Genomic DNA, 27,641 nt, shown 5'->3' on the forward strand with positions numbered 1-27,641 from the left:
GAAAATCACATTTCTTCTCGTGCGGACGAGTCACCGCGTGATTGCGACTCTATTCATCGAGAAGTATTGCGCAAATGGACACACGACGAATATCAATAAGGAGTTCAAGGTCGTTCGTACTTCTTGAAAAAGGGCGGAGGATAGTCGTGGGGAAGCCAGAACTCTGTTAGTCATGGCCAAGAGCAGTTTCTTGATGGTGTCACTCGGTGTCGCGTGTATAGTCGCGTGGGCAGGTAATACAACATTTACTATGAATCTGAAACCTTCTGTTGTACAGCTGTCCAAACAATTTCGTTCTTCGAGTTATCCAACGTTTTCCCATTGTTCGACAAATCACCTCCTACGAACGTGAACGTGTGAGAGTCAACTTTATGCGGAAGTGTCTATTTGAAAGTTGAATAATAATAATGTTTTACAACTGTGTAACGAAATGAACAAGTGGCGAAGAATAGTTCATGTTCAACGCGTGCAACGCGTGCAACAACGAGTTTCTTTCAACTTTAATAAGATTGTTCACAGAGTAGAACAGATAAGTTGTGTCTAATCAAACGTTACATCAAATCTTTTCATTAGATTGTATCGAATAACGTAGAATAATAAATGTTGCTAAAATATTGAATCTTCGGATTATGAGTTTCTTTCAACTTTAATAAGATTGTTCACACAGTCGAAAAGATAAGTAGTGTCTAATCAAATGTTATATCAAATCTTTTCATGATAGATTGTATTAAATAACGTAAAATAGTTTTTGTTCAATCCGCGAAGCTGCTAAAATATTAAATCTCCGGATTATGAGTTTCTTTCAACTTTAATAAGATTGTTCACACAGTCGAAAAGATAAGTAGTGTCTAATCAAACGTTACATCAAATTTTTTCATTAGATTGTATCGAATAACGTAGAATAATAAATGTTGCTAAAAAGTTAAATCTTCGAACTACAAGTTTCTTTAAACTTTAATAAGAATGTTCACAGAGTAGAAAAGATAAGTAGTGTCTAATCAAATGTTATATCAAATCTTTTCATGATAAATTGTATTAAATAACGTAAAATAGTTTTTGTTCAATCCGCGAAGCTGCTAAAATATTAAATCTTCGGACTGTGAGTTTCTTTCAACTTTAATAAGATTGTTCACACAGTCGAAAAGATAAGTAGTGTCTAATCAAACGTTATATCAAATCTTTTCATGATAGATTGTATTGAATACCGTAAAATAGATATTGCACTGCAGCGTCCAATGCCACTTAATTTTCGCTGATTTAGAAATAAAAAAGACAACAAATGTGTTCTTTTATTTCGACCGCGTACCCTAGAACTGGAAGAACGAAGATGAAGATACAGATCCCGAGAAAATACCGTGTCCCCTATATGTCAGTTAAAAACGTTTCTCACTCCCCAGATGATCGCGTTCCTCTCAGAGAAGACGAACAACGATGGAATACACCACCAGAGCTCATACCGGAGGAAGTCATCAAGGGGTCTAACGCGAAGAACGGACGATCGTTGTCTATTCCGATTACGGCGAATATAAACTTGAACACCGGGAACAATGCGCATTCTTTAGGCTTTCAAGTAGGCCCCGAAGGTCTTAGCTACTCGGAGAGTAACAGCTTCAACCATCCGTACGTCTCTGTATAACCAGGAAAACCTAGAAAACCGGTGTATGCGTCGGTAATTATCAAAGTGCTTCGAATAATAAATCTAGAATGTTCACAGTTCGTCACTAACGTTGTATAAATATTCTAGAATCACTTCTATTGTACAATATAGCTGAACACATTTTATTGTTAAATTGACTATTGCCAGAATGCGAATTTTGTATGCAAAATCAAAATTCAAGAACATGTATTGTGAAGAACATGCATTTCTACTTCTAATAATTTTGACACTGAATCTATCAGTCCTAGATTATTTATTGTACAATCGTTGAAATTATAAAGATTGTGTATCTGTGTAGAATTGTAGAATTTCTACAATATTTCTTCTTCACTCCTGGTTTATTTATTTTACAATCGTTGAAATTACAAAGACTCTATCTGTGTAGAATTGTAGAATTTCTACAGTATTTCTTCTTTTAATAATTTTATCACTGAATCCAAAACTCCTATTATTGTACAATCGTTGAAATTATAAAGACTATCTGTGTAGAATTGTAGAAAAAATGTGGAGAAATGTAGACTTCACTTTAATAATCTCCGACGCATTTAGTACAGAAAGAAGTACGGCTAAAGTGAAAATGAATATATGTATAGTATTTCTTCCCGAATGTGTCTTACGAAAGAATTTCTGGAAGGGACGTATTTAATGCTGTTTTTAATATTGTATTGCTAATAATACGAATTTCTGTAGCCTGCTTTCACAAAGTCAAGCAGCATCATTGGCCGTAGGAGCATCCGGTATCTCCGGTTCAACAGCCCAAGCTATTGGCCAGCATTATCCTATCTACAATAACCAGGGACATGCTAACAGTCAATCGCTTAGCGTCAACGCGGCTGCTTCTTCGTCAGCTTCAGTACAAAATGGACAAATAGCTACGTCTGCAGCTTCTTCTGTTAGCTCTCTGCAATCGTCAGTCTCGTCGAATGCAGGAAACACTGGACGCGCTCAAGGAACGAAGATTAGGTTCCCGGGACAAAATAATAGGTACCCCGTGTGGACCAATATTCGTCCAAATAACAATAATGGTAAGTGATCATGTGTAAATAATATCGTGAACATACTCAGAAGAAAGATGCAGACTTTCTGGTGAACTTCTGGTGAATCTTGTAATATTATTTTAGTTAATGAAACTAATGAATGATGAACATTGCAGGTCGCAGACCCCCAACGCAGCCAAAATTGGAAATTGACGTTAAACCGAACAGAGGACGACCAGTGCAAAATGGCGGGCCGGTAGTATTAGAAATTACGTCGCATCCAACGCAACAGCCAATGAGGAGACCGATGGTTCATGTTCGCAAATGGCGCCCTAGCGATAACAAATAGCTGTTAAAGAAAATTTAGGAATGAAATTGTTGTAATATATGTTCTACATTAAATTAATGTTAGTAAACTGATGAAAAACTTGTACCAGACATTTTCTATGATGGATACAATTCTCGTTGTGAAAGCTTGACAGATATGAAAACTTTATCATATTGTACATTACACGAAACTGCAGGCAGAATTTTTAAACAATTAAATCTATCTTCTAATATGTAAATAGTTATAGGTAAAATACGTTTTCAAGTTATTTGACATTTTATTTGAACTCGAAATGGTATTGTACTGTACATTATACAGACTCTACAGCATCTAAGGCACTGCTTGTTGCACCTTCGTCCGGACTCTGTGCAGTTATCGTACCAGAATCAACTTTCTGCATGTACTCCACCAGATCTACAACACGGTGTGCATAACCATATTCATTGTCATACCTGCAAACATTTCGAAATTAGAGGATTTTCAATTTCATCTGAATCAAGTAACTCGTTTTCAGTAGTACGAATTTTAATTGTTCACAAAATAAAGCGCATTAATCCTTTATATCTCTTGTCATTTGATCAAGGATGAATGAATGATACTACAATGAGTGCTGTAATCAGTGAGAGTGTAAGATAATGGAGCAATAAACGATTGAAAACGGAGTTCCATTTTTATGGATAGGGGGCTGACAAATAAACTCTCTATCAATCGATCTATAGAAAATATTCAATAAATTGATGTATTGTCAAATTAATTGCATATTAAGGGTTAATTCAGCTAGAAGTGGAAGAATAAGAGAATATTGAAACCTACATGTTCTATGTTATAAAATATCAAGAAATTAAATTACTTTGAGAGAAATGTGTACAAAATTTGGACAGGGTGTATAAAAAGTAATGCACCCCTACGACGGATGACTTTTTACACACCCTGTACAGTGCGTTAGAAAATTTTTCGAAATTACCAGGCGACCACTTTGATGAATGTACTCGTCTGAGGAATGCCAGCTTTCGAGTCAAATATACAGGAATAAATGGTGTTCAAGAAATCAGACGATACACAGTCTTCATCTGTGTAACCAATGATGTTCTTGTAAGAACCCTCTGAAGCTGTTCTCATTGCATCTTTTACTTCCTCGTATGTCGTCGGTGTATTCACTCTGAAATGTTAATTTTTAATCAAATTATTACATATTTCTGTCCATAATTATGAAAGTGGTCCAAATAAAAATTGAAAAGAAATGAGCTTATCAGTTATTTCACATCACGTTATTTTAAACTAAATGAATTCAATGTAATTTTTACGATATTGTGAAAAATGTTTTTTCATTTAATTTTAATATCCTTATCCTCCCAATATCTCGAAACACGAAGTAGTATATAACTTTGACAATTATGTTCACTTATCTAATGTTCACAATATGTTCCACTTTCATAATTATGGGCACATTTAGAGATTTCATTGATTTATAGAGTGACAGAGCGTATGTTACCTGAAAGTCATGTCGCATAAAGATACATTTGGAACCGGTACTCTGAAGGCTATTGCAGAAATCTTGCCTTTCAGGTCGGGAATGATTTTGTCCAACGATTTCGCTGCTCCCGAGGATGTTGGAATAATGTTTTGGACACCTCCTCTGCCATCCCTCCACAACTAGATCATAAAAATGCATTCTAGCACTGTAAAATTTTAATTAGACTGCAGATCAATTTATGGAGGATAGAAACGCTGAAAAAATTCCAAGGTGCAGTTTTCATTGTTTGTTTAGTATTTTCAGTGAGTCGAGAATAGCTCCTTGGATTTTTCCACAGTCTATATCCACAGTCTAATGATAATGATACAGTACTTTTCCTCTCTCTATAGGGCCATCCAAAATTCTCTGCGACGGTGTCAACGCATGAATACTACTGATCATCACCTCGATCACGTCGAAATTTTCGTGCATTACTTTAATAAGTGGCGCTGCACAATTCGTTGTACAAGAAGCGGATGATACTATTTTACTTTTTGCTGGGTCGTAACAAGCCTCATTCACACCGAAAACAATCATCGGCGCGTCGACAGAAGGGGCAGTAATAACGACTCTTTTTGCTCCACCGTCCATGTGTAACTGATAAAAAAGTCATGAATATTAGGCAGACGTTCAAAAATTATGCTGATGTTCGAAAAATGCTAGAATATAATATTTCTACAGATTTCTATATGGATTACTACCACTGAAAATAACATTTTACATGATTTCACTTTCCGAAAATTTGCCTAGAAAATTTCAAACTGCGCATAAACATCCGCGGTCTACTTATAAAGGTGCACAGATACATACACGCATATACATTATTCAAAAAATAGAGAAATCAAGATAATGGGAAATAATTTTAATAGGATTTTCAACAAGAATTTTAATATAACAAGAGGTAAAAATTTAAACTTCTTACTCCTGCTTTGTCCAAGGTATTAAACACTCCGGTGGCCTCGATTACATAAACAACCCCGGCGTCTTTCCATTTTATTTTGTTTGGATTTTTTTCTTGTGATGTGGCGATTTTCTTGTCTTTAATCAAAACAACCATTATAAACAATTATTTATCGTTCATTGTATCGTCAGCTGTGCCCAAAATTAGAAATTGTACTGTGAAATACGAGATAATGAATATCATGATTAGAATGAGGATCTTTATATCCACTTTATTATCTTTATAAAAACGGGAAATGATTTAAAACGTTCAAGAATGCTGTAATGTTGCTTTTAATGTAACAAAGTCGTTAAGCGATCGAGTCAATTTTTATATTATTCCTGCTTTCCACAATCAATGCAAAACGATTTTATATATTATATTTATATTTATATATTTATTATAAGATCCGCAGTCTAAAATCATCATATTTATCTGTGGTTGTCAGGAAGAACGCCGCATGTCACATAATCTCACTTTCGAGATATTGCCGTATAAAGTTTTGGTCACTAATGCTTTGCCATAGCATATCGGTTCAATTGCATTATGTTTTCCAACATTTCGAATTTAATCCTATATTATAAATCTCAATTAATGCATAAACTGAAATTTTTTGAAATTCTATCTATTCTTGAAATAATATCTGGCAACCACAGATATTAGGTTGTCCTAAAAGTTTGTTTCGGAATGTGTTTTAATATTGCTAAATAAATATTCGGTTGTCCCACAAGTTGGTTTTCGATTCATGCACGCAATGCAAATTCATGTTAGGAAGTACTAAACGATTAACATAAAGATTATCGCATTGTTTCTATTTATTTAACAACGTTAAAGGAACACATTCCGAAAGAAACTTTTGGGACAATCTAATATAATTGTATTATCTATATCTAGTGTAAAATTGAGCATTTAAGCTTTCGCATTTGGATTGTATTAAAGGAAAGAATTAAGACGAATTACGATTATGTATAATTAAAAGTGAGACAGTGATTGAAAATTTTTGCAGACGTGGACATACCTTCAATAATAATATTTCCGTCTTCGCACTCCAATCTTAATGGAAACGATCCATGAGACGAATCGTATTTAAATAAATATATCATATAATCGGTTGTAATATAAGGATCATTGATTAGTTTAACCTATTGAAACATGTCATTTGTATTTGCTCGGTATAGAAAACGTATGTATACTTAAATAGTTGGTATTACTTCGATATTCTTTTCTATGCAGGCACGCAGACACATTCTTCCTATTCTACCAAACCCATTAATTCCTACAGTCGCCATAACGTTAATATTAAATTGTTAATTGTTAAATTACATACACAGCTGATACGTATCTGGTTTACTTCAGTTGCCACAAACATTGCGCAATCAATAACACGAATTTGCTTGCGAAATTGTTTATGAAGTGAGAACAATATTGTACCATGAATTCTCATCGCTACAATACATGAACAATTAATATTGTACGAATATGGTAATTGTAACCATAAAATCAATTTAATTAATTGAATTAATTTTCTAATTTATCGAATATATGTACATAATTCGCATAGAATAAATAGTTCATGCGTGTCTCTCGGAATATTTCGGATTTAACGTTACCTCGCACTGAATGAGAGTCGTAAATTCCACGTTGTTTTTCTGTGTAAATAGAAGTTCTTACGCACGGTCATTGTAGTGTATAGTGTCATTGGTAATGAGAACCGAAGATCAACAATCTAGAATCTAGAGATTCTAGAGGATAGAATGTGAGACCATTAAATGATCGCCAGTCTCATATTTACAGTCGAGGAAGCCGGTTCAACATGAACAGAGAGATGCCGGGTTAAACGTTCGCTGAAAAGTTAAAATTATTCCTTCGAGAATTTCAACGGTGAGTAATTTCACATATTTAATCGAATTTTTCAATGTGATAGAAGCAGTGCAAATTTTATGTAAATTTAAACGAACTGACTTTAATTGGACAGCTCTATTGAATTTCTAATTTAATTTTATACAAGTTCAATTGAATTACATTTCATTTAATATAAGTCCAATTTAATTAAATCTAATTTAATACAAGAACAATTGAATTAGATTTAATTTAATACAAGTTCAATTGAATTACATTTTATTTAATACAAGTCCAATTTAATTAAATTATATTTCATACAAGATTAATTGAATCAAATCTCTAATTTAGTATAAATTCAATTGAGTTACATTTCCTTTAATACAAGTCTAATTTAATTAGTTTTAATTGAATACAAGTTCAATCTCTTAGCTTTAATTTAATACAAATGCAATAAAGTTATATTTCATTTAATACAAGTCCAATTTAATTAGTTTTAATTTAATACAAGTTCAATTCAATTACATTTTATTTAATAAAAGTCCAATTTAATTAAATCTAATTTAATACAAGAACAATTGAATTAGATTTAATTTAATACAAGTTCAATTGAATTACATTTCATTCAATACAAGTCCAATTTAATTAAATTATATTTGATACAAGATTAATTGAATCAAATCTCTAATTTAGTACAAATTCAAATGAGTTACATTACATTTAATACAAGTCCAATTTAATTAGTTCTAATTTAATACAAGTTCAATCTCTTAGCTTTAATTTAATACAAATTCAATTAAGTTATATTTCATTTAATACAAGTCCAATTTAATTAGTTTTAGTTTAATACAAATTCAGTTGAATTACATTTTATTTAATACAAGTCCAATTTAATTAAATTTGATTTGATACGAGATTAATCGAATCAAATATAATTTAGTACTTATACAAATTCAATTGAGTTACATTTCATTTAATACAAGTCCAATTTAATTAAAATTGATTTGATACAAGATCAATTGAATCAAATGTAATTTAACATAAATTCAATTGAATTAAATTAAATATAATATATTAGTGCAGTCGAGAATTAAATTTAATGTAATGCAAGTTCAGTTGAATTAAATTCAATCTAATCATATTTGATTCCATGTAATTAAGTTTTATTGTAATGTATCTGAAAGATCGAGATGAATTTAGCAAAAATATAAATTTGCAGCAACAACATGAAAATTTTCACGATACTCGAAGGAATTTGATTGAGACAAACGAGAAACAGTAACAATTAAATATAAAATGGATCTGGAACCTGTCTTAAACATGAAACAACGACTGCGCGAGGCGAGAGTGAAGAAAAAACGCAAGTATGTTTAAAGATAAATACATATAAAGATTGATCAGTTTACATGTATATTAAAATCATTCGTTACAAACTGTTCTGATTTTCAGAATATTATTAATATGTCGGCCCGGGACTGGACTGTTTTAAACAAACAAAAATACTGTCATTCATCGGGAGCATTAAATAGGACGGACGAGCACTTGAAAATTGTTTTAAAAATGTTGCGTGCATGAGAGCGTCGGGGAACAATTATCCACATTTTTGTCATACTCTAAATGGGATTGGAATTTAACATAACAGAGGACGAATGGAGGTGAACAAAATGGCGTATTATCGTTAGGGTCGCTAGCACGCGTGTCATCTAACTTAACATTACTTCGAGAGATATTAATAATTCTGTTATAAAATAATATTGGACATTACTTTCTCTTACATAAACGGAAATTAACAATATGTGCGACACCGTTGTATAGATCCGCTTCGTTAGAAAACAAAATATTGTTTTATATGAAAATGGACCGTGAAAAGAGTGTGTTGAATTTCATTCAACGATTCTTTAATTAAAGGATATTTCTGTGTTTCAATGAAGTAGAATTTGTTAAGATGTCGCATTTATATTCATATTTCTGTATATACAAGAGAAACGAAAATCAGAATCGAAAGTCATTAAATATTTCTCCAAGTAAACGATTTCACGTTTCCGACATCGACATTGAAACAGGGCAATGATTTGCGATCTCGGATTAGTAGAAATCAATATTTATCAATATTTTCCGATGATGCGCGCGCGTGTGTGTGTGTCGTAAACAGAACTAACGAAGACGTTTCCGGAAATCTAAGAAATTGTGTTAGATTCGCGTAAGAATTAATGACTGCTTCAGATATTAATTGAAATTTGTTACTGAAAGAGTTATCCATTGCTTTTACTAACTGCTAATTGCTACTTACCACTTATTGTATGTACTGTCGAAATGGACGTAAGCTTTTCACCGATATAGTAGAAAATCATCGATCATCAGGGGCCCTTTTTCGCTTCGGCGATTTCTGCTTTGTTAAGGATCATTGATGAGGGGATGACTTCGCTATTTAATTCGTGAACTACGCGTTCGTATTTATCGCACAAAATACTTTTAAATTAGTTTGAATTAATTATATGTATTTAACAGTTTTGCAACATTCACTTTCAATGATTTTTACAAGAGGAGAGAACGAATGTATACTATGTAGTTCGAAAGTGTTCGAGGATAAATAGAAGACGAGATAGAAAAATAGAAAATAACTCTTTATTTGTTCACAACGTTGATAATCAATTCTTAATAAATTGTAAACGAATTTTCGAACAACTGAGCGAGATCTTCTTCGGATTGTTCTCGTGGCGCCAATTTCGTGATACGATGCTGCAAACGAAACAAAGTGAATTAACTGTTAAATATAAGTACGGAGGCATGTGTAATCGTAAGATGTATATGTATGTATAATATGTATGAACGTATAATTGCGCAAATCCGGTATAATGAAAAATGTTTTGAAAAGTACGTACTTTTAAGACTACAATTATGAATTCGTCATATGTACAAGTGTAATCTGTTAGTGGTATGTCGAATTGATTCAATTGTGATGAATAGCTAATGGCGATCAATAAATCACCATTCTATATTCGGGTTTCGGTTTATTTCCCTATCCCGACAAATTATATCTCCCTAACTCAAAAAATATTTTTAGTGAGAAATATTACTATAAAAGCAAATACTTGTATTATTACTAGACTGTGGATTTATGCATTTATGACAAAAAGGGCCACGTACAATTTAAAACAATGGGCATATTTAAAAGATTTAACGCCACCGGTATATTAGTTTCATTTTAATGAAATAATTAAAAGAAGAGAGAAATTTTTATTTGGCTCCTGTGTTCTGCAATCAATGCAAACATTTTCTATTTTGTATAAAGATCCGCAGTCTAATTATTGCTGTTAGAATGGAGGAGGAAAATATAATTCGAGTAAATGAAAATAGTATTAAAGACAAGGTATATAGTACTGCGGCAATTATATCGACCTATCAATCTATGCAAAATATTAAATATAAATATATTTATATTAATCCGTTGCCCTACAATATCGTGTCAGACTCGTATTGAAGATTTTGAACACTGTCTAATAAATATGTATGTTATTAATCTTCTTTAACACCGAGATGAAATTCTATTTTGGTTTTGTTAATGTATAGTTATTTGAAGAACATGTAGGGGCGTACAATAGAAATCAATTAATATTCTCCTTTTTTAGGAAATTACGAACTACGAAGGAAGTTCTAATCATTGAAACCGTAAAATAAATCGTAGGGCAAAGGGTTAAATTAAATATAAATGAATTGCATGTTAAGGGTTAATTTAGTTAAAAGTTGAAGAATAAGAGAATATATGTATGTGTTGAAGCTCACCTGTGGCAATGTGCCCTGAACCAGTGTAGGAATGTCTTCCTTCTTGAATCCCAATTTCGTCAGACCGTTCTCGACCTTCATTACGTGCATGTACTGTTTAACAGTGTCAGCCAATATTTTGCCAGCGTCTTCCCTCTTTGCTCTGTTGACGTCGGCGCCGAGCAGCTCTGCAGCTTCCAAATGCCTTTCCGGGCATGCACTTCCGGTGAACGAAAACACAGCGGGTGCTGATATAACGACTGAAAGACCGTGTGGCACTATGGGATGGTCTTTCGCGTAGCCCTGCAATTTCATTATGTCCACGGTCTATTTATTATCTTTGATTTTATCAATCTAAACAAAATCCATAAAATCCACGGTTTATTAACATTCGAGCTTTACTATAATAATCGAACAATTGTTTAATACTTAACTCCTTGCCTTACGATTTATTTTACGATTTCAGTGATTAAAACTTTTCTTGTAATTCTTAATTCCCTAAAAAAGGAGAAACTTTACACCTATTGTACGCCTATATGTTCGCCAATAGCTGTACATTAACGAAACCAAAATAGAATTTTATTTGGGTTTAAAGGGAATATTAATAGCATACATTCATCGCGAGTATGACTCGATATTGTAAGGCAAGGGGTTAATTGACACACTTGTTGCGTCTTTTCAATTGAATATTAACTGCTAGAAGGCAACATTTTAGTAAAATAATATACTATTTTCAAATGTATCAAATGTCCATTCGAATTTTTTAGTAAACGTGCACAAAGTGCTTCTGTTCCCTCTCTGATAGATTTCTTAGTTGTTTATTTAACCTTCTCTCTGCGCACGGGCTGCAATTGCAGTCCAGGCTGATAAAAACGGAAATAAAAAGTTGTCGAATGGAATATTTCCATAGATAGGATGGGTTCAAGTACCTCGCAAACAGGTTCGAACTTTGATTAAATTCAAACTCTCTATAAGTACTTCGAAAAACAGAAATAGTACTCCTAAGTATACTCGAACCTATGCCAGACAGTTTCGTACCTTTTACAAGTACTTTGGTAAACGGAAATAATACTTGCAAGTATATTCGAAACTTTTATGAATATCGCACCGGAGATTCTCTGATTTTTCTAATCATTTTTTACCTTTAAAATCAATTATGTTGTCCTCTAATGCATAATTTAATTCAACATGTACATATAACTATAATTTTGTAATCTATCGGAAATATTATTCTTAAATAGTTACGAATTTAATAAAGAAAGTGCTTATCTGATCTCCAAGATTCGAGTACTACTTGTGAAAGATTCGATTCCTTTCAACATCGAAGTACTTATAAGTATCTTTTCAAAACTTTTAAGTACTCGTTCCGAGGTTCGATATTAGTTTGTATAAAATGAATACTTTTTAAATATAATCATTGAAACATTATTGCTTTTAAGTAGCAATCGAAACCCATGAAATGAAACTTGTTCATTGAAATTGGCTCGGATTCGTGAGTACATATTGAACTTGATCCCATCCCTATCCTGGACATGTTTTAAAATTTGTAAGTATTGTATAGTCGGCTTTTAAAAATCAATAAAATTTCACAAAATCCTATGTAGACACAGCAGTACACAGAGAAAAGGTTAAAGGTAGTGTACACGGCCGTTTCAGAGTTTCGATTTAAAAATCGATATACAGTTTCTACTTAAAACTGCGAGAACTTTGAAAGGAATTACCTCCGGTTGGAAACTTCGCACGTTTCCGCTAATAGGGTAAGAGAGCCCGTGGCACAGGTGTACGCCAGCATTACCAAACCCAACTCCCGCCATAGTACTCGCAAGATGCATGTTGCTTCTTGCTTCGAGGTCGTCTTGGTTGTAAACTGCTCTTTCGAAGTATCTGAAAACAAGAAAATAGAGGTAAGCATAGTTTTCATAAGATATTCCAGAGAATTTTCAACTTCTCCTTCAAACAATGTCGAATTTTTTATTTGCAAAACGTCTCTACTACTGTTTGTATAATTTATACAATAAATATCCATAGCCTTTCAAAACTGAAGAGAGAAATATTTGTATTTTTTCTTCTCGTGTGTATTTTATAAGCCTATTTGACTTTTTCTATTGTTATAAATCGATTAATTGTAAGATGTGTCTTACTTAGTTAGTGAAAACTTATTAACCCCCATACGTTCCTCAGGGTGAAAATTCATCAATTTACTATTCTGGCATACTGTAAAATAATTCATCTTGTTCTGTTTGTGTTGTGAGATGTACTTCTTTAAAGTGCGACGCTATAAACTATGAACGGAACATAACTTATTGTTTTAAAGTGTAAAATAAAAATAGGTGAAATATTATTCTAGAATTTTATATGCAACTATATTTTTGAGGATCGTATGAGGGTTAAGTAAATTCGACGCGAAATGATTATCGAGTAATTTCTAGTCTCGAGGAAGTTTACGATGAAGAGAAGCAGTGTCATTCCGTTTAATGTTGCGTGTGTGTTTCGGCTTGCAGTTATACGAAATGATGCTTACTTGCGCATGGTTTGAAGAGCATATTTCGACCATACATCGCTGACAGGATTACTGCCCTGATAAGCAGGCCTGAGAATAGGATTCGTAGGGCATGGCGTTCTCTCAGAGTATGGTATCGCAGTAAAAGATTCAAGGGCGTGACAAAGTACATCGAAACCGGAATAAGCGCAGACCCTCTCTGGCATAGTCAGCGTGTGCTCCGGATCGATCAACCCCAAAGTAGGTTTCAAAGCTCTACACTCAAAGAGAAAAATGCACATTATAAAAATCGTTACGTTTCACACATTTTGCAATGTCACGCATTTTGCATATTGAGCTGATTTATTTGATTTTTGTATTAACGCGAATAAGACTACTCCGACCTGAGAAACCTCATATGTAATTAGTAAATTTATTGTAATTTCTATAAAATTAAATATTGATAGTAAATTAAAAATTTTTAATTAAAATATAAATTAGTATTGTTATTTATATAAAATTTAAAATTGAGGGACAATTTTTACCTATAGTTAAGGAAGTGGTTTAAGTGACGTATTTCTTGCTTCGAGATATTTCAAGGAAAAGGATATTAATGTTGAAATAACAAGCACTATCTAACGGTTCACTTTTGACAATATCGTAAAACTTACATTGAATTAATTAAGTTTAAAATAATGTGATGTGAAGTAACTGATAAACTCATTTTTTGTTTTCAATTTTCGCTTAGACCACTTTCATAATTGTGGCACATCGTGATAATGCACATATCATGAATCACTATCGGTGATTGGTCTACTCCTATATCTAGTGATGGGATCTGAAACACTTCGAATAGCCTCGATTCAATGTTTATGACAAAAAATTCGAATCACTTTCAACATAATTCGAACCTTAGAACTCTTGAAGATCTTAAAAGTCTTGAAATCCAAATCTAATCCAGACCTGATTCATGCATTTACACGTAAAGTTTTTTGCAATTATCTCGCAAACTAAAACTTTCAAGGGAAATGTTGTTCTTTTTTGTGATTCAAGTCGGAGAGGAGGTATCACATCGACAAATTCGAAAGTCTTAAAAGTCTTGCAAGTCTTGGAAGTCTTGAAAATCTTGAAAATTTGGTGTCTTGATCAAAAATTTCAAGAGTCTCAAGAATTTCTGACTTCGAATAAATATCGAATTGAATCGAAATCTTGTATTGATTGATTTGTTTGAAAACTTGCGAGACAGAGTACTGAATGCCCATCACTATCTATACCTCGTATGTGCTTCGTCGTGGCAAATAATGTTTTACCTATTGGCGATACCAGTCTTAGCTTTCAGCGGTCGATAATCAAAGATGGAGACACCTGTGGTTTCCGAGCCGGTACCGGATGTTGTCGGTACAGCAACCAGTGGTTTCAAGGTCACCCGAACCGGTTTACCTTTGCCGATCGGCGCATTCACGTAGTCCAAGAAATCTGCGTTCGGATCGCAGCTGTAAAGATTCGCCGCTTTACAAGTGTCCATCACTGAACCACCGCCGACCTATTACAAAATGAAATATGAATTCATCATTTTGGTGGACCCCATAGGTTGGCTGTTAACTAATTAAAAATTAATATCAACATTGGAACTACGAGATCCCAAGTCTCAAAAAAAAACTCGAGTTGTTCGGTCCAATTTTGAAAGTTATTCGTTTTTAAAAGGTGTACTAATAGTTTGTATGTACACCCACTGTCTCTCCGAAAATTCAATGGTTCTAGCTAACACCGTTCGCTGCGGAATTAATTTCTCAAAATTGTCAGTATACTTTCGTATACGATATTATTGTTTAAAGTATCTCACCGCTATAAAAGCGTCAAAGTTCCCATGCTTAGCACAATCGATGGCATCCTGAAGACTTTGTTCGGTTGGTTCAACGCGTACCCTATCGAAAACCTCGAATTCGATGCCAGCTTTTACAAGACTATCCATGGCAGTTTTAACTGGCGACAGGTTCACCAGATTCGGATCCGTCATTAAGCATGCCTTTTTCGTGCCCATGTTTTGCATATCCATACCCAACTCTCTGGTGACACCGACGCCATAACGTATCGTCGAACAGGCCATCTGTAATCACCTTTAACGTTGTAATATTAATTTAATAAAGAATTTAATGTAATACAAACTTTCACTCAATATAGTGTCACAACGAAATCAGTAAATATTACATTTGTTGCTGTGAAAATATTTTCGAAAATTTGATATTTTCTGGAGCTCCTATACATATTTTGCTCTGCCTAAAAGCCATCAAAGCTTTTAAATAAATTTTAGACGACAGTATTAAAAAAGTAACATTGCCCACAGAAAAACCAACTTAGCTGATAAAAGTATGTCTGTGTATACAGGGTGTCTCAGCTGAAGGAGGCCACCTAAATATCTCGTTTATTTTTAATGGCACAAAAAATATTTATGGCATAGTTTAAATGGTATCGAAGGAGGAATATCATAGAAGAACAATTTCTTTTGTCCGGTTATTTTTCAGTTTTTTCAAGGTCATCGTTATTTTTTTATCGGGAAAACTTTTTTTATTCCATCTTATAGCGGCTGAAAAATACATTTGTATGTGCTTAAATCATTAACAAGATGGAATAAAAAAAAATAAGTTTTCCCGATAAAAAATAATGATGACCTTGAAAAAACTATTAAAAAACAACCGGAAAAAAAATTGTTCTTTTATGATATTCCTCCTTCGATACCATTTAAATTATGCCATAAATATTGTTTTTATGCCATTAAAAATAAAGGAGATATTTAGGTGGCCTCCTTCAGCTGAGACACCCTGTATAACTTTATTATTTAGATTTTCAAAATACATGTTTTCAATTTTCATTAATGTTTTCAATTTAAAAATAGTCACCTTTACTTTTTCCTTCGCAATTCCGACCAATAACAGTTAAAAAGAAAAATATTTACACATCAGCTAGTAAACTAATTCTTCGAACGACTTAAAAAAGCTGAAGTTGTTGGGTCCAATTTTGAAAAAGTTATTCGTTTTTAAAAGGTGTACGAATATACTTTGTACACCCACTGTATACATCAAACATGCTCCAAAAACCCAGTTGGTAAGAATTATTTGCAAGTGGATACCCTAGTTAGACTTTGAAAACATCTTTATCTAAGTATGGCTGAGATAATGGCAATCTCTTTACGACTAATCATTATTATTTCGTGTTTGCAATTTATGTGACAAAGATCAATGCATACCTCAAACGCATATTCTTTCTGTGGCACAGCGTTCGCAGCTGTACTACGAGCTTTAGCCAGATCATGTCTGGTTGTGCCCTCTACGTGTGCGTGTGCCGGACACTTGCATCTGTAAAAAATATTTTTGAATAAATCGTTATGAAATATTATCAGCTAGCGTTGCACGCCATTATCAGAATGATAGATTAAGCAATATCTCAGAATGAATTTTGCAACGTGTTTATGATTCGCAATTGTAACAACAAGCAGATGAATGTTTCACTGTAGGGAACATGTTTTAACAAGAGATTTATAATAATTATTATTATTATTAAAATTTTCCAAGAGACCTATGTTACATTATAAATATACGTTGTGTTCCAGACAAATTCAAATGAGAAGAATGGTGCCCATAAAAGATGTTTTTTGGAGTACTCCAAATATGGTAACGTTAAAAAATTTATAAATATTTATATAGACGACCAATTAGCATTTCCGATGCTTCATGTTGTCCCTCACTGAAACATGTTAGAATAATTAATGAATAGTTAAGAATTAATGAATAATATACTACCAATCTTTGCAGGAATGATTGTAATGGTGTTATATACCTTAGCTACAAACATTATTCTAATGTAACCACTAGACAGAGGATCTATATGCAAAATACAAACTTTCTTCCTGGATTGTAACAAACTGGAGTGAAATAGAAATTTATTTTCTGTCTTAGTATGTTTAATAAGTTGAAAATGACATAACAGTATTTTTAAATTCTTCTAATGTTTTTACTGTTTTAAATTACACCTACTCATTTTTCTCATAAATGCATAAAATCCGCTGTCTAGTAATAACAAAGTACAGTTTTATTTTAATTGTTACATAGATACATATATATTTTTTTATTTAGTTCTGTGAATGCACAGGAAATATTTAGAATAATAAAATAACAACGTATAAACTTTGTAATAATTACTAAAAATAGACACATCCGAAATATTTGTTAATATATACTTGCAGTTTTATATGGTTATCAATACAGTATGCATTCTCGAGAATGTGTTCAGCTTGTAAACGTCACAGCTCTGTACAAATATCTAATTAAATATATAATGTTTACTTACGATTGGGAGGAGATAACTTGCAACAGTTCCACGACACGCTTCCGAGAGTACATTGTGCGATAATAGGAAATGTAACAGTGACAAAAAAATCAGTGGTTTAGTGAAAAATTGATGATCGGAATGTATACGATTTAGTCGTTGATATCTCGTGCTCCGTCCAGCTACGACTGGTCGTACAGTCCGTCTTGTAACTCTTGTTATCCACGCATGTTGATGAGATAGAGTTCCACATATGTGTACGAGGCAAACAGTGCCGTATCAATTTCCATAATAGCCTGCACATACGGTGTGGTGCCAAACTTTCTCTGTTCATCACAAAAATATTTCTACATCGTTAAATATGTGGAAATAACATTTACTCGTTAGTAGACAGCGGATTTTATGCATTTATGGCAACAATGAGTAGGTGGTAAACTTTTAAAGTTTCACTATATTATTGTCAACCTATTAATCAAATAACCGGTCATAGATTTTTAATTTTATAATTATTTAAATGATGACGTTGCCTACATGGAAATTGATTCAATTTTCTTTATCCAAGCACGTATTGAGCCTTGTCATTTTTATCAGATGAAACATTTTAATCGCTTTCAGTGCTCGGTAGGTTTAGTGTTAAACATATTAAGAAAGAATACAAATTTCTATTTCACTCCAGTTTCTTGCAATTCGGTTACAAAATTTTTATTTCGCATAAACATCCGCTGTCTATACTCATTCGACTGACTAAAATGTACAGCGTTTGTTATTATAATACATTTAAAGCGCGTCCGTATAAATTAAATAAATTCGTTCCGAAAGATTACAATGAATAGACTGCGAATAGACTATGAATAGACATCAATGTAGTAGTTTCAGTTTGATAGGACAATTAAAAGAAGAGTAGAATTTTTATTTGGCTCCTGCGTGTTCTACAATCGATGCGAACATTTTTTATTTTGCATAAATAAGATCCGCAGTCTAATAATGAATTACACTATAGTTGCAAACATTTTTATGTTTTAACAAGACATATTCAGTTGGTAACAAATACATCGATAATTGAAATCCAAAGTTTTTGTTTTACATTAGCATCCGCTGTTTAATCATTAGTATCGTTAATTATATTATATGTACGGTGACGAAGTACGAGAAAAGTTCGATGCTTCCAGCAACGTTTTATCCGTTTCGTTTGTTATTTACCGCGGCGCGTACTGTACTCGCAAAATGTAGTTCGACGTGTCGCAGCAGCCTGCAGACAGGCCGGTAGCAATCGAGTTCGGAATGTGCGTCATCAATCATATTATGTGACGATTCGATCGCGAAGATTAGAGTTAAAAATGTTGCGCGCTTTCTAGTTTTGCAAACCTTCCATTCGGGGCAGAAATGTTGATCGATGATCAATATCGTAAGCAAAGGAGAACAATCGATAAGATAAATTACTTTTCGAATCTGTTTAAAAAACACAGTGGTGCAAAGGGGACACTGGACAAGAAAATGTTAGAAAAATCAATTTACAATAATCATTGTGGATTACGTTTGTAAGTGCAACAATATATACATATTACAACTGTCGTTGTAAAGAAGCGAATTTTGAATGTTTTAACGTGTTAACCTTTGATTTGCTTAATCTCTGAATTTTTATTTTCGTTTGTCCGACGCAAGTTTCAGGGAACGCATGAATGCATTATTGTAGACTGTAATGAAAATTTTATTAAAACGTTATACATTATTTACAGTATGTGGTATAATACATAATACATAATGATCGCACTACTTATACTATGCCACGTTAGTTTTCTTAGTATTGTATGCGGTGTTTAGTAAATACTTGTGTGTCCATGGCTTGAACGAGACGTTGTGGTCACTGCATTTGAAAATCGCTAGCCTTACATATTATATCCAATAATACATATACTACTACGACCGACCATTTTCATTTTGTTCTCCCGATTACTTTCGTTCCTATTCATCTCGGAATGCTAATTCACCTACCGCCCAAAGCTGCGTTCCCTCAATGGTTAATAGTAAACGTTATAGATATGCAATTACGCATTACATTTAAATATACAATTGGAATTAAATTAATGCGACTCCATGCTGGTCTTCCTATTTATAAAAATCAACGATTTCGATATATAGATACGAAATACTGATCCTTCTAAAACGGATTTCACATAAGATTTATTCATCATCGAAACATTGGAGATACACTAACATCGAGTCTTACAAGTCGTAAATTACAAGTAGTAAATTCATTTAATTAACGATCTTTCCCCTAAAAACATGGCAGCGGTATATTCTTCAGTTTCCTGTTTCGTTGAAAAACCTGATTCGACAGTTTCATTAAAAAGTTCCTAAAAGATCGCGTAACATCTTCATGCATTGCATGTGCATCAACATATCGTGTCGCTCAAACGTTCGGAGTCGCTGTGTCCTCTCGAACAAAATTATTCCATAACTAAACTGCGTATCATAATGCAAAATGAAAACATGTTCGCATCGATTGCAGGACACAGGAGTCAAATAAAAATTGTATTCTTCTTTTAATTATCCTATCAAGCTAAAACTAATACACTAATGACCTTAAATATTTTTAACATGACCACTGCTATAGAAATTGTACGTGCCCATTTCTATCATAACTCATAAAATCTGCGGTCTAATAATATATTAAAATCAGAGAACATCGAAGATCAATCGCTGAACGACGTTATTTGGATCGATTTCGATTCTAATTTTCTAGAAGCGAACTCGCGCGATGCGCTATTTCTCTTGGGTTGAGAAGTCAGTGAGATAAAAATCGAATGGATCGAGAAAAGTGGATCAAGCGACGGGACCCGGAACGTTGGAACGACAGTTTAGCCAGCCAATGGTATTTGTACAAATTATGCTTCGTTCATCGACTAACTCGAATCTATGCGTGATAGAAATCAACTTGAACCGCGTCGACTGACTGGTAATTATTGTATGCAGCCGCGTTACCTATTAAACGCTCTCCGGCACGATCTTGTCGTAGTGGAATGTGCTGCTTGAATAGAAGCTGCCGCGTTTCGGCATGTGGGGCGTGGCGATTTCCTCCTGAAGAGGCTTGTAAACCAGCCCGCAATTCTTGTTGTCGATCAGTCCACCACGAAGGATCATTGGTGGCCTGATGACAGGACCACCGCCACGTCGTTTTGCCAAATAAAAAGCGACGTGTATCGCGAGGAACACGAGCATCACCGTTATGATCACGATCGTGGCCACGGGCCAAAGAGCACTGGTGTACCAAGGATGATACTCGGAGCTTCCCTCTGCTACGAAGTCCTCGTATTCCTGATCCTGAGTGGTCCACGCTTTCTCCAGGCTCACGTCGGTTCGCATACCTCGGTCGTCCAACAGTTTCAGCAGCTCCTGTATTACGAGAATGTCTTTAATGCTACCGATATAGACTTTTGATATGTATACTTAGTTAGCCAGGCCTGCCTCAAGCAGAAATCGAGCCCATTATACTGGCCGAACGTCGCTCGAAGCTGCTCGAAGCATAGGATGCTCGATTTTCGACGGGTATATGCCGGGCAGAAAGACCGGGCATTTGCCCAGCCCGGCCCTGGCAGAAGCTGCCCGGGTACAATGCTGGGGCCGCTCGGTCCTGGATCAGTGATGCTAGGTGTGGAGAATAGGGATTGCAATCCCGCGATGCGGGATCCCGCGTCATTAGTCCAGTCAACGAAAAATCGTAGAGGGAAATGGAAGGAACACAATTTTCAACTTTGGGACTTTGTTTGGACTAGTTAGGAGGTAAACATACTAAAAGTCCCCACTCCTAGGAGGTGAGCGGGTGCAGGGGGCACGTAGAAGATCCTTTTTTCGGTTTTCCGCTTATATTTCGGAAACTATGTGCCCCCTGCACCCCGCTCACATCCTAGGAGTGGGGACTTTTAGTATGTTTACCTCCTAACTAGTCCAAACAAAGTCCCAAAATAAAAAATTGTGTTCCTTCCATTTCCCTCTACGACTTTTCGTTGACTGGACTAATGACGCGCACTGATGCCAAGGCTGTGGTACTGTGGTACTAAACCATACCCCCACCATAGCCTACTATTGCCCCTACGTTGTTTTCCAACGCGCCCGCGCGCTACACTCACCAGCGTATCACTCTACTGCAGGCGTGGGCAATTTTGCCTCAAATGCTTACTGGGTAGGTGCCCGTCCAAAATCGAGCACGTTTGCTTACTGGGTAGTTTCTGCGATGATCGTTCTGTGACAACTTACCTCATCGTTTTGTTTGCTCAAAATCGTGTCGGAGTCCTTCGACGAGTCGAGTTCGTCGAGCATATTCTTCATTTTCTTCTTCCAGAATGGGATTTCTCTGTTTGGCGGTCCATCGTTCAAATCGTCGCAGACTACCGCGGCTAGGTCGGTCCACTGACTGATACCTTCGTTATCTTGATAATTATCGTCGTTGACATAATCGTTAAGATACCTGTAAAACAGTTCCATCGAATTACACGAAGATACGCAAGTGCTTGGTCGTCGGGCTATATTGTGAAGATTCACTTTCATCAGAATTTATTGAAAACAATTCAACTAGTCCATCCTTGTTTCGGATTCGTAACAATCTCGAAGTTGAACAATCTAATAGACGTCTTTAAGACGTCGTATTGCACACATCCTTAAGACGGGAGACTGTATATATATATATATATATCCTTCATTTCAGAGAAACAATGTCCTATGTCGTTCTAGGTGGACTAATTTGACGTGGCTGATTTTCGAAGTCACCTGAAGGGTTCCATCGGCGAAATTCCGCGATCCGTCAGCCATTGAACAGCCTCCCTAAATTCATCATCGCAGTCCAGAGGATTGTGCGCCAAATTTAAGCCAACGATTTTCGGCGTTGCCTTCAGTTCCTCTATCGTGATTCGTCCCAGGAGATTCTCGCGAACTGACAGGTACCTGAAAATACAAGATCGAACGCGGAATTATAGTAAAATGTCGAAAAATTTCAAGCAATCGATCAAATCGTATCATTCAGTATGTTTCATTGTTGTTGCGAGTTGTGTATCTGATAGGTATACAAGGATTCTTACTTCAAGCTCTCTAGAGGGACTCTAGCTTCGCTCCAAACCCTCTCCAAGGCGCATCTGCTTGCATCAAGCTTGGTAAGGTAGGGGGTCGACAAGAATGGCGACACCTGTAACGTTGCCAAAGGATTCCCCGCGAGACTGAGCTTTATCAGACCGCTGGCACCGTCGAACATGTTGCTCTGCAAGGTGCTGATTATGTTGTCCGAAAGATCGAGGACTCTCAAAGTGACTTGATTGCGCAGAAGTCCGTTCGGCAGACCGGTCAGACGATTCTTCGAAAGATTCAGTTTCTGCAGCGCTGGCATGTGCTTCAACGTGTCTTCGTGGAGTATATGCAAGCCACAGTTTGTGCATTCGAAACGGTAGATACTGCAAAAATACGTGGCAATGTTTTAACGAGGATGTGACATAGATTCGAATGAGGATCAATCAAATTAGTCTTTCGAGCTAGCTATGCGGCTCGACGGGGTGGTCCACCTAAATGTAGCCACCGAAATATCTCCTTCATTTGTGGTGGACCGTCATTATTAATGAATAGACTGCGGATTTTATGAATTTATGACAAAAATGGGTAAATTTTAAAACATTTAAGGACATCAATATATTAGTTTCAGCTTCATAGAATAATTAAAACAAAAATACAATTCTTATTTGACTCCTGTGTCCTGCAATCAATGTAAACATTTTTTATTTTGCATAAAGATCCGCAGTCTATTAATGAATTACACACATTTCAAACATTTTCATCGGAAATCGTTTCGATAATTCGAAGGAACTCATTGAAAACGTTAAACCATTTAACTTGATTTCGGATCAAATTTCGAGATGTTAAAGTAGGAAGATAGTGTTTACTTGAAATCATCGTCCTCTCTGCGAGTCTTGAAGACAGGCAAGGTTTCCAAGCCAGGATTATCGTTTAACAGCAGAATTTGCAGTCTCGCGTTTCCCATAAAGTGGGTATCCAACAAGAACTTCAACTTGTTGTCGCTAAGATCGACGTAGGTGAGCATTTCGAGGTTAGTGAGAGCGGTCGGGTGGATCCACATGATCTTGTTTGATCGGAGCATCAGTTGCTCCAACACTGGCACAGCAAGGAGCCCATCTTTCGCTATTATCCTGATTTTGTTGTGGGACGCGTCCAGCTGGCGCAGTTCAGGCGCGCGTATTGATGACAGTATCGTCAAATTGTTCCCTGCAAAGTAACAACAAGTCTGTTATCCTACGCGATTCAGAAAAACTAATTATAATTAACATTAAACCTACCACTGTCGATCGTACCAGCGGTTTTGTATCATTTATTTTACGAAAGAAATTGGGCGGAGGAAATCAGAGAGATGGTAAGGGGGGAGGTAAAGAAGGGAACAAGGGAGACGTGGAGAGAATGATGGGAAAAGAGATGAAAGGAATGATGAAGGGCAAGAAGTTGAAAGGGAAATCAGAATCGAAAATGGAGAAAAGGATAGAAGAGCTAGAGAAGAAGAAAGACTGAAGGAGATGGAAATGAAGTGGGTGGGAAAGGAAAGAGAGATAAGGAGAAGGAATATAATAATGAAGGGTATGGAGATGAGAAAGATGGAGGAGATGGGAAAAAAGAAGAAGCACAGAAGTTGCTAGGAGTGAAGGGAGAGAACGAAGTTGAAGAAGTCAGGAGGAGGGGTAAGAAGGGAATAGGAAAGGGAGAGTGATTAGTTGTAGAAGTAGCGACGATGAAACAGAAAAGAAAGATAATGGCAGTGTGGTGTCGTGTCGATCCCGGAATTGGAGGTCGTATCACGACTAGGTTATCGGTGAATGAATGTAGGGTCAAACTCCGGAGAAATGTTTCTTTATTAAATAACTTGCAAGACTTGGCTTGCTGTCTGCTGTCTCCAAGTCAGGCTCGGCCAGTGGCGCACCCAGGGGGGGAGCCAGGGGGCCAAGTCCCCCACCAAGAAAAAAATGTTCAGCTTCCAAAATTAAAATCGCGGAATAGCCCTGGATACCGTTGATAGATATTTTGGCTTAAAAAAAAGGTCATCACGCAAAACCTAGGGCTGGGTTCAACTCGCCCCCCCCCCCCCAAGATTACATCCTGGGTGCGCCACTGGGCTCGGCTACACTTGGATTGTCGATCGATCGGTAGTCGAAACAGTTGTGCTTGTTCTGTTCGTGTAGAAGATTAGGAAAGGCTCGGAGGTAGGGGTGGTCTTGGGATGATTGGCTGGAGGGTGTGTTTTTGACGGTGGTGGAAATAACGGAATTAGGAAGAGTAGGAGTAGGGGTACTTCGGTTACCGACGGTTATGGTTATAAAATTATGACCTCGGTAGGCTAATGCTAAAAACGGTTATTTTTTGGGTGCGCTATTCGTCCTTTATGACGGTCCCGGTCGTTATATCGGTAGTAGAGGTAAGTTAACTTTCGCTGGTCGTGCGCTTGTCCCTTCGCAGAGGGTTTTATTAGGACCTTGAATAAGTTCTCGCTGTTTCTTCAAAGATGGCAGTAGCAGTACCCCGTTCGGGAAATTTCGAATGGTAACACACATGCAAGGCAGTAGTGTATCTAACCTTAAATTTCAGTGTATGGTAGTTCACTTTAGTGTGAACAAAGTAATTTTTTCTTAGTTCTGAAAATGTCTACTTTTGTGCCAAATAAAGTGTATTTGCGGGAAATTTTATTGCACTACTTTATTCAAAAGAAATCTGCAGCTGAAGCACATAGAATTCTTGTTGAGACTTATGGTGACAATGCTTTGTCGGATACGACATGCAGAGACTGGTTTCGACGCTTCAAAAATAATGATTTTGAACTTGAGGATAAAGAACGTTCTGGCGCACCGAAAAAATTTGAAGACGAAAAGTTGGAGGAATTACTCGATCAAGACCGATATCAGACGCTAGCAGAACTTGGAAAAACATTACAAGTAGATGAGTCAACTGTTTCAAAACGTTTAAAAGTTTTAGGAATGATCCAGAAGCAAGGACATTGGGTACCGTATGAATTGAAGCCGAGAGACGTCGAACGGCGTTTTCTCACGTGTGAACTACTGCTTCAACGGCAGAAAAGAAAAGGTTTTTTGCACCGCATCGTGACTGGCGATGAAAAGTGGATACACTACGATAATCCAAAGCGTAGAAATTCGTGGGGTAAGCCCGGCCATGCATCAACATCGTCTGCAAAACCAAATATTCATGGTTCGAAGCTTCTTCTCTGTATTTGGTGGGATCAGCAGGGTGTAATTTATAATGAGCTGCTCAAACCGAATGAGACTATCACGGGGGAGCGCTATCGACTTCAATTGATGCGTTTAAGTCGAGCCTTAGAAGAAAAACAGCCGCTATACGAGCAGAGACACGACAAAGTGATTTTGCTACATGACAACGCTCGGCCTCATGTTGCAAAACCAGTGAAAATCTACCTGGAAACGCTTCAATGGGAAGTTCTACCCCACCCGCCGTATTCACCTGACATAGCCCTTTCTGATTTTCACCTATTCCGTTCGATGGCACATGGCCTAGCTGACCAGCGCTTTCATTCTTATGAAGAAGCTAAAACATGGATCGATTCTTGGATAGCCTCAAAAGACATGTCGTTTTTCCGACGCGGAATTCATATACTACCAGAAAGATGGGAGAAAGTAGTCGCTAGTGATGGGCAATACTTTGAATGAAATGTTTTTGTTCCTTATAATTTAAATAAAGCTTTTATTTTGTAAAAGAAACAGCGAGAACTTATTCAAGGAAGAGGCACAAAAACAAAAATTGGCAGGATTAAAGGATAAATTTGTCCGAGCAGATATACATATACAAATAAAAAGAGCCTTCTGATTGTACTAAGCGGTAGGTTCGGTGTTAATAGAAGAAGCCAGGAAAGCTTAATCTTACCGGCAACGTTCAACGTCTCGATTCCTTTGTCGTAGAACAAGTCATCAGGGATCTCGTTCAGCAAATTTTTCGAGAGATCCACTTCGACGAGTGATTCGAGCGAGTTGAAGACCGCGCTGTCCATCTCCTTCAGCTTGTTGTTTCTCAGATTGATGTAGAGCAGGCCCGGCATCTTCGCGAAAGCGTTGCGCTTCAGCCTTGTCAGACCATTGTGAGAGTAGTCGAACTCGGTGACAGAAGGAGTGTCGAACAACATTCCGTGTTTCGACGATTTCGGATCGTGCGGATGCTTCAGCGGGTTTCGCGAGATCGACAACAACGTGAGCTGCGTGTTGTTTTGGAACAGGTTCGGCGGGATCTCTTGCAGACCGTTGCCGGTCAAATTCACGGCGAATAAGTACGTCACACCGTCGAACGCCGTTTGATTCAGCTCGGTGATGACGGTGTCGGTGATCGTGATCGATTCCAAGTGCTGGAGACCTCGGGATCGGAACGCGTGCGGACCGAGTGCGATCGGACCGGCGTTTTCGATGCGCAGGTGCGCGATACCTGTGCCGAACGTTTGCTCGTCGACGAACTTGTTGCATCTGCACATATATAAAAATATTCGAATCAATCATCGCCTCAGGATAAATCATTGCTAGACTGCGGATCTTTATGCAAAATAAAAATTGTCTGCATCGATCGCAAGAAATAGAAATTAAATTGAACGTTGTTTCTTCCCTTAACCCCTTGCCCTACAATATCATGTCAGACTCGTGTTGAAGATTTTTAGCACGTCTAATAAATATGTTATGTTATTAATCTCCTTCAAACCGGGATGAAATTCTATTTTGGTTTTGTTAATGTATGGTTATTGAAGAACATGTAGACACACAATAGGTATCAATTT

General features: G+C 36.1%; 4 protein-coding genes and 2 long non-coding RNA genes across 8 annotated transcripts in view; 3 read left to right on the forward strand and 3 right to left on the reverse strand.

The window, feature by feature from the left end:
* Positions 1 to 2: 2 nt before the first annotated feature.
* LOC143221746 (uncharacterized) lies at positions 3 to 3,822 on the forward strand. The gene is made up of 4 exons (XM_076447221.1): positions 3 to 233; positions 1,398 to 1,620; positions 2,348 to 2,682; positions 2,811 to 3,822. Exons 1-4 carry the CDS (start codon positions 173 to 175, stop codon positions 2,981 to 2,983), a joined length of 792 nt encoding a protein of 263 aa, XP_076303336.1. The 5' UTR covers positions 3 to 172; the 3' UTR covers positions 2,984 to 3,822.
* On the reverse strand, positions 3,210 to 7,280 carry LOC143221745 (glyceraldehyde-3-phosphate dehydrogenase-like). Its single transcript, XM_076447220.1, has 7 exons — positions 6,627 to 7,280; positions 6,434 to 6,557; positions 5,398 to 5,513; positions 4,809 to 5,072; positions 4,455 to 4,615; positions 3,927 to 4,121; positions 3,210 to 3,414 (listed from the first exon to the last, which is right to left on the reverse strand). The coding sequence occupies exons 1-7, from the start codon at positions 6,702 to 6,704 to the stop codon at positions 3,273 to 3,275; spliced, it is 1,080 nt and encodes a 359-aa protein (XP_076303335.1). The 5' UTR covers positions 6,705 to 7,280; the 3' UTR covers positions 3,210 to 3,272.
* On the forward strand, positions 7,153 to 9,800 carry LOC143221749 (uncharacterized). The gene is made up of 3 exons (XR_013011844.1): positions 7,153 to 7,296; positions 8,474 to 8,618; positions 8,704 to 9,800. It is a non-coding gene; the product is annotated as an uncharacterized LOC143221749 (long non-coding RNA).
* Positions 9,801 to 9,859: 59 nt separating this feature from the next.
* On the reverse strand, positions 9,860 to 18,136 carry LOC143221742 (putative hydroxyacid-oxoacid transhydrogenase, mitochondrial). 2 transcript variants are annotated; one of them, XM_076447216.1, is made up of 8 exons: positions 17,840 to 18,136; positions 16,740 to 16,848; positions 15,339 to 15,602; positions 14,806 to 15,038; positions 13,538 to 13,771; positions 12,738 to 12,900; positions 11,038 to 11,319; positions 9,860 to 9,993 (listed from the first exon to the last, which is right to left on the reverse strand). In XM_076447216.1, the coding sequence occupies exons 1-8, from the start codon at positions 17,890 to 17,892 to the stop codon at positions 9,910 to 9,912; spliced, it is 1,422 nt and encodes a 473-aa protein (XP_076303331.1). In that variant the 5' UTR covers positions 17,893 to 18,136; the 3' UTR covers positions 9,860 to 9,909. The 2 variants fall into 2 exon arrangements, with proteins under 2 accessions (XP_076303331.1, XP_076303332.1); XM_076447217.1 differs by having other exon boundaries at positions 15,339 to 15,612; positions 17,840 to 17,855.
* The window catches only part of LOC143221750 (uncharacterized), a 31,236-nt gene continuing 20,717 nt past the window's right edge, over positions 17,123 to 27,641 (forward strand). For both annotated transcript variants that reach the window (XR_013011845.1, XR_013011846.1), the window contains exon 1: positions 17,123 to 19,356. This is a non-coding gene — a long non-coding RNA (uncharacterized LOC143221750). The remainder of the gene's footprint in view (positions 19,357 to 27,641) is intronic.
* The window catches only part of Gp150 (leucine-rich repeat domain-containing glycoprotein 150), a 32,043-nt gene continuing 23,904 nt past the window's right edge, over positions 19,503 to 27,641 (reverse strand). The window contains exons 4-9 of the mRNA XM_076447212.1: positions 26,750 to 27,336; positions 23,740 to 24,079; positions 22,891 to 23,256; positions 22,583 to 22,756; positions 22,073 to 22,283; positions 19,503 to 21,211 (exon numbers count right to left, since the gene is read on the reverse strand). Coding sequence (XP_076303327.1) covers positions 20,804 to 21,211; positions 22,073 to 22,283; positions 22,583 to 22,756; positions 22,891 to 23,256; positions 23,740 to 24,079; positions 26,750 to 27,336 — 2,086 coding nt within the window. The 3' untranslated portion in view covers positions 19,503 to 20,803. The remainder of the gene's footprint in view (positions 21,212 to 22,072; positions 22,284 to 22,582; positions 22,757 to 22,890; positions 23,257 to 23,739; positions 24,080 to 26,749; positions 27,337 to 27,641) is intronic.

Source organism: Lasioglossum baleicum, chromosome 3 (genome assembly GCF_051020765.1).
Source record: "Lasioglossum baleicum chromosome 3, iyLasBale1, whole genome shotgun sequence".
In the NCBI taxonomy this organism is placed as follows: Eukaryota; Metazoa; Arthropoda; class Insecta; order Hymenoptera; family Halictidae; genus Lasioglossum; species Lasioglossum baleicum.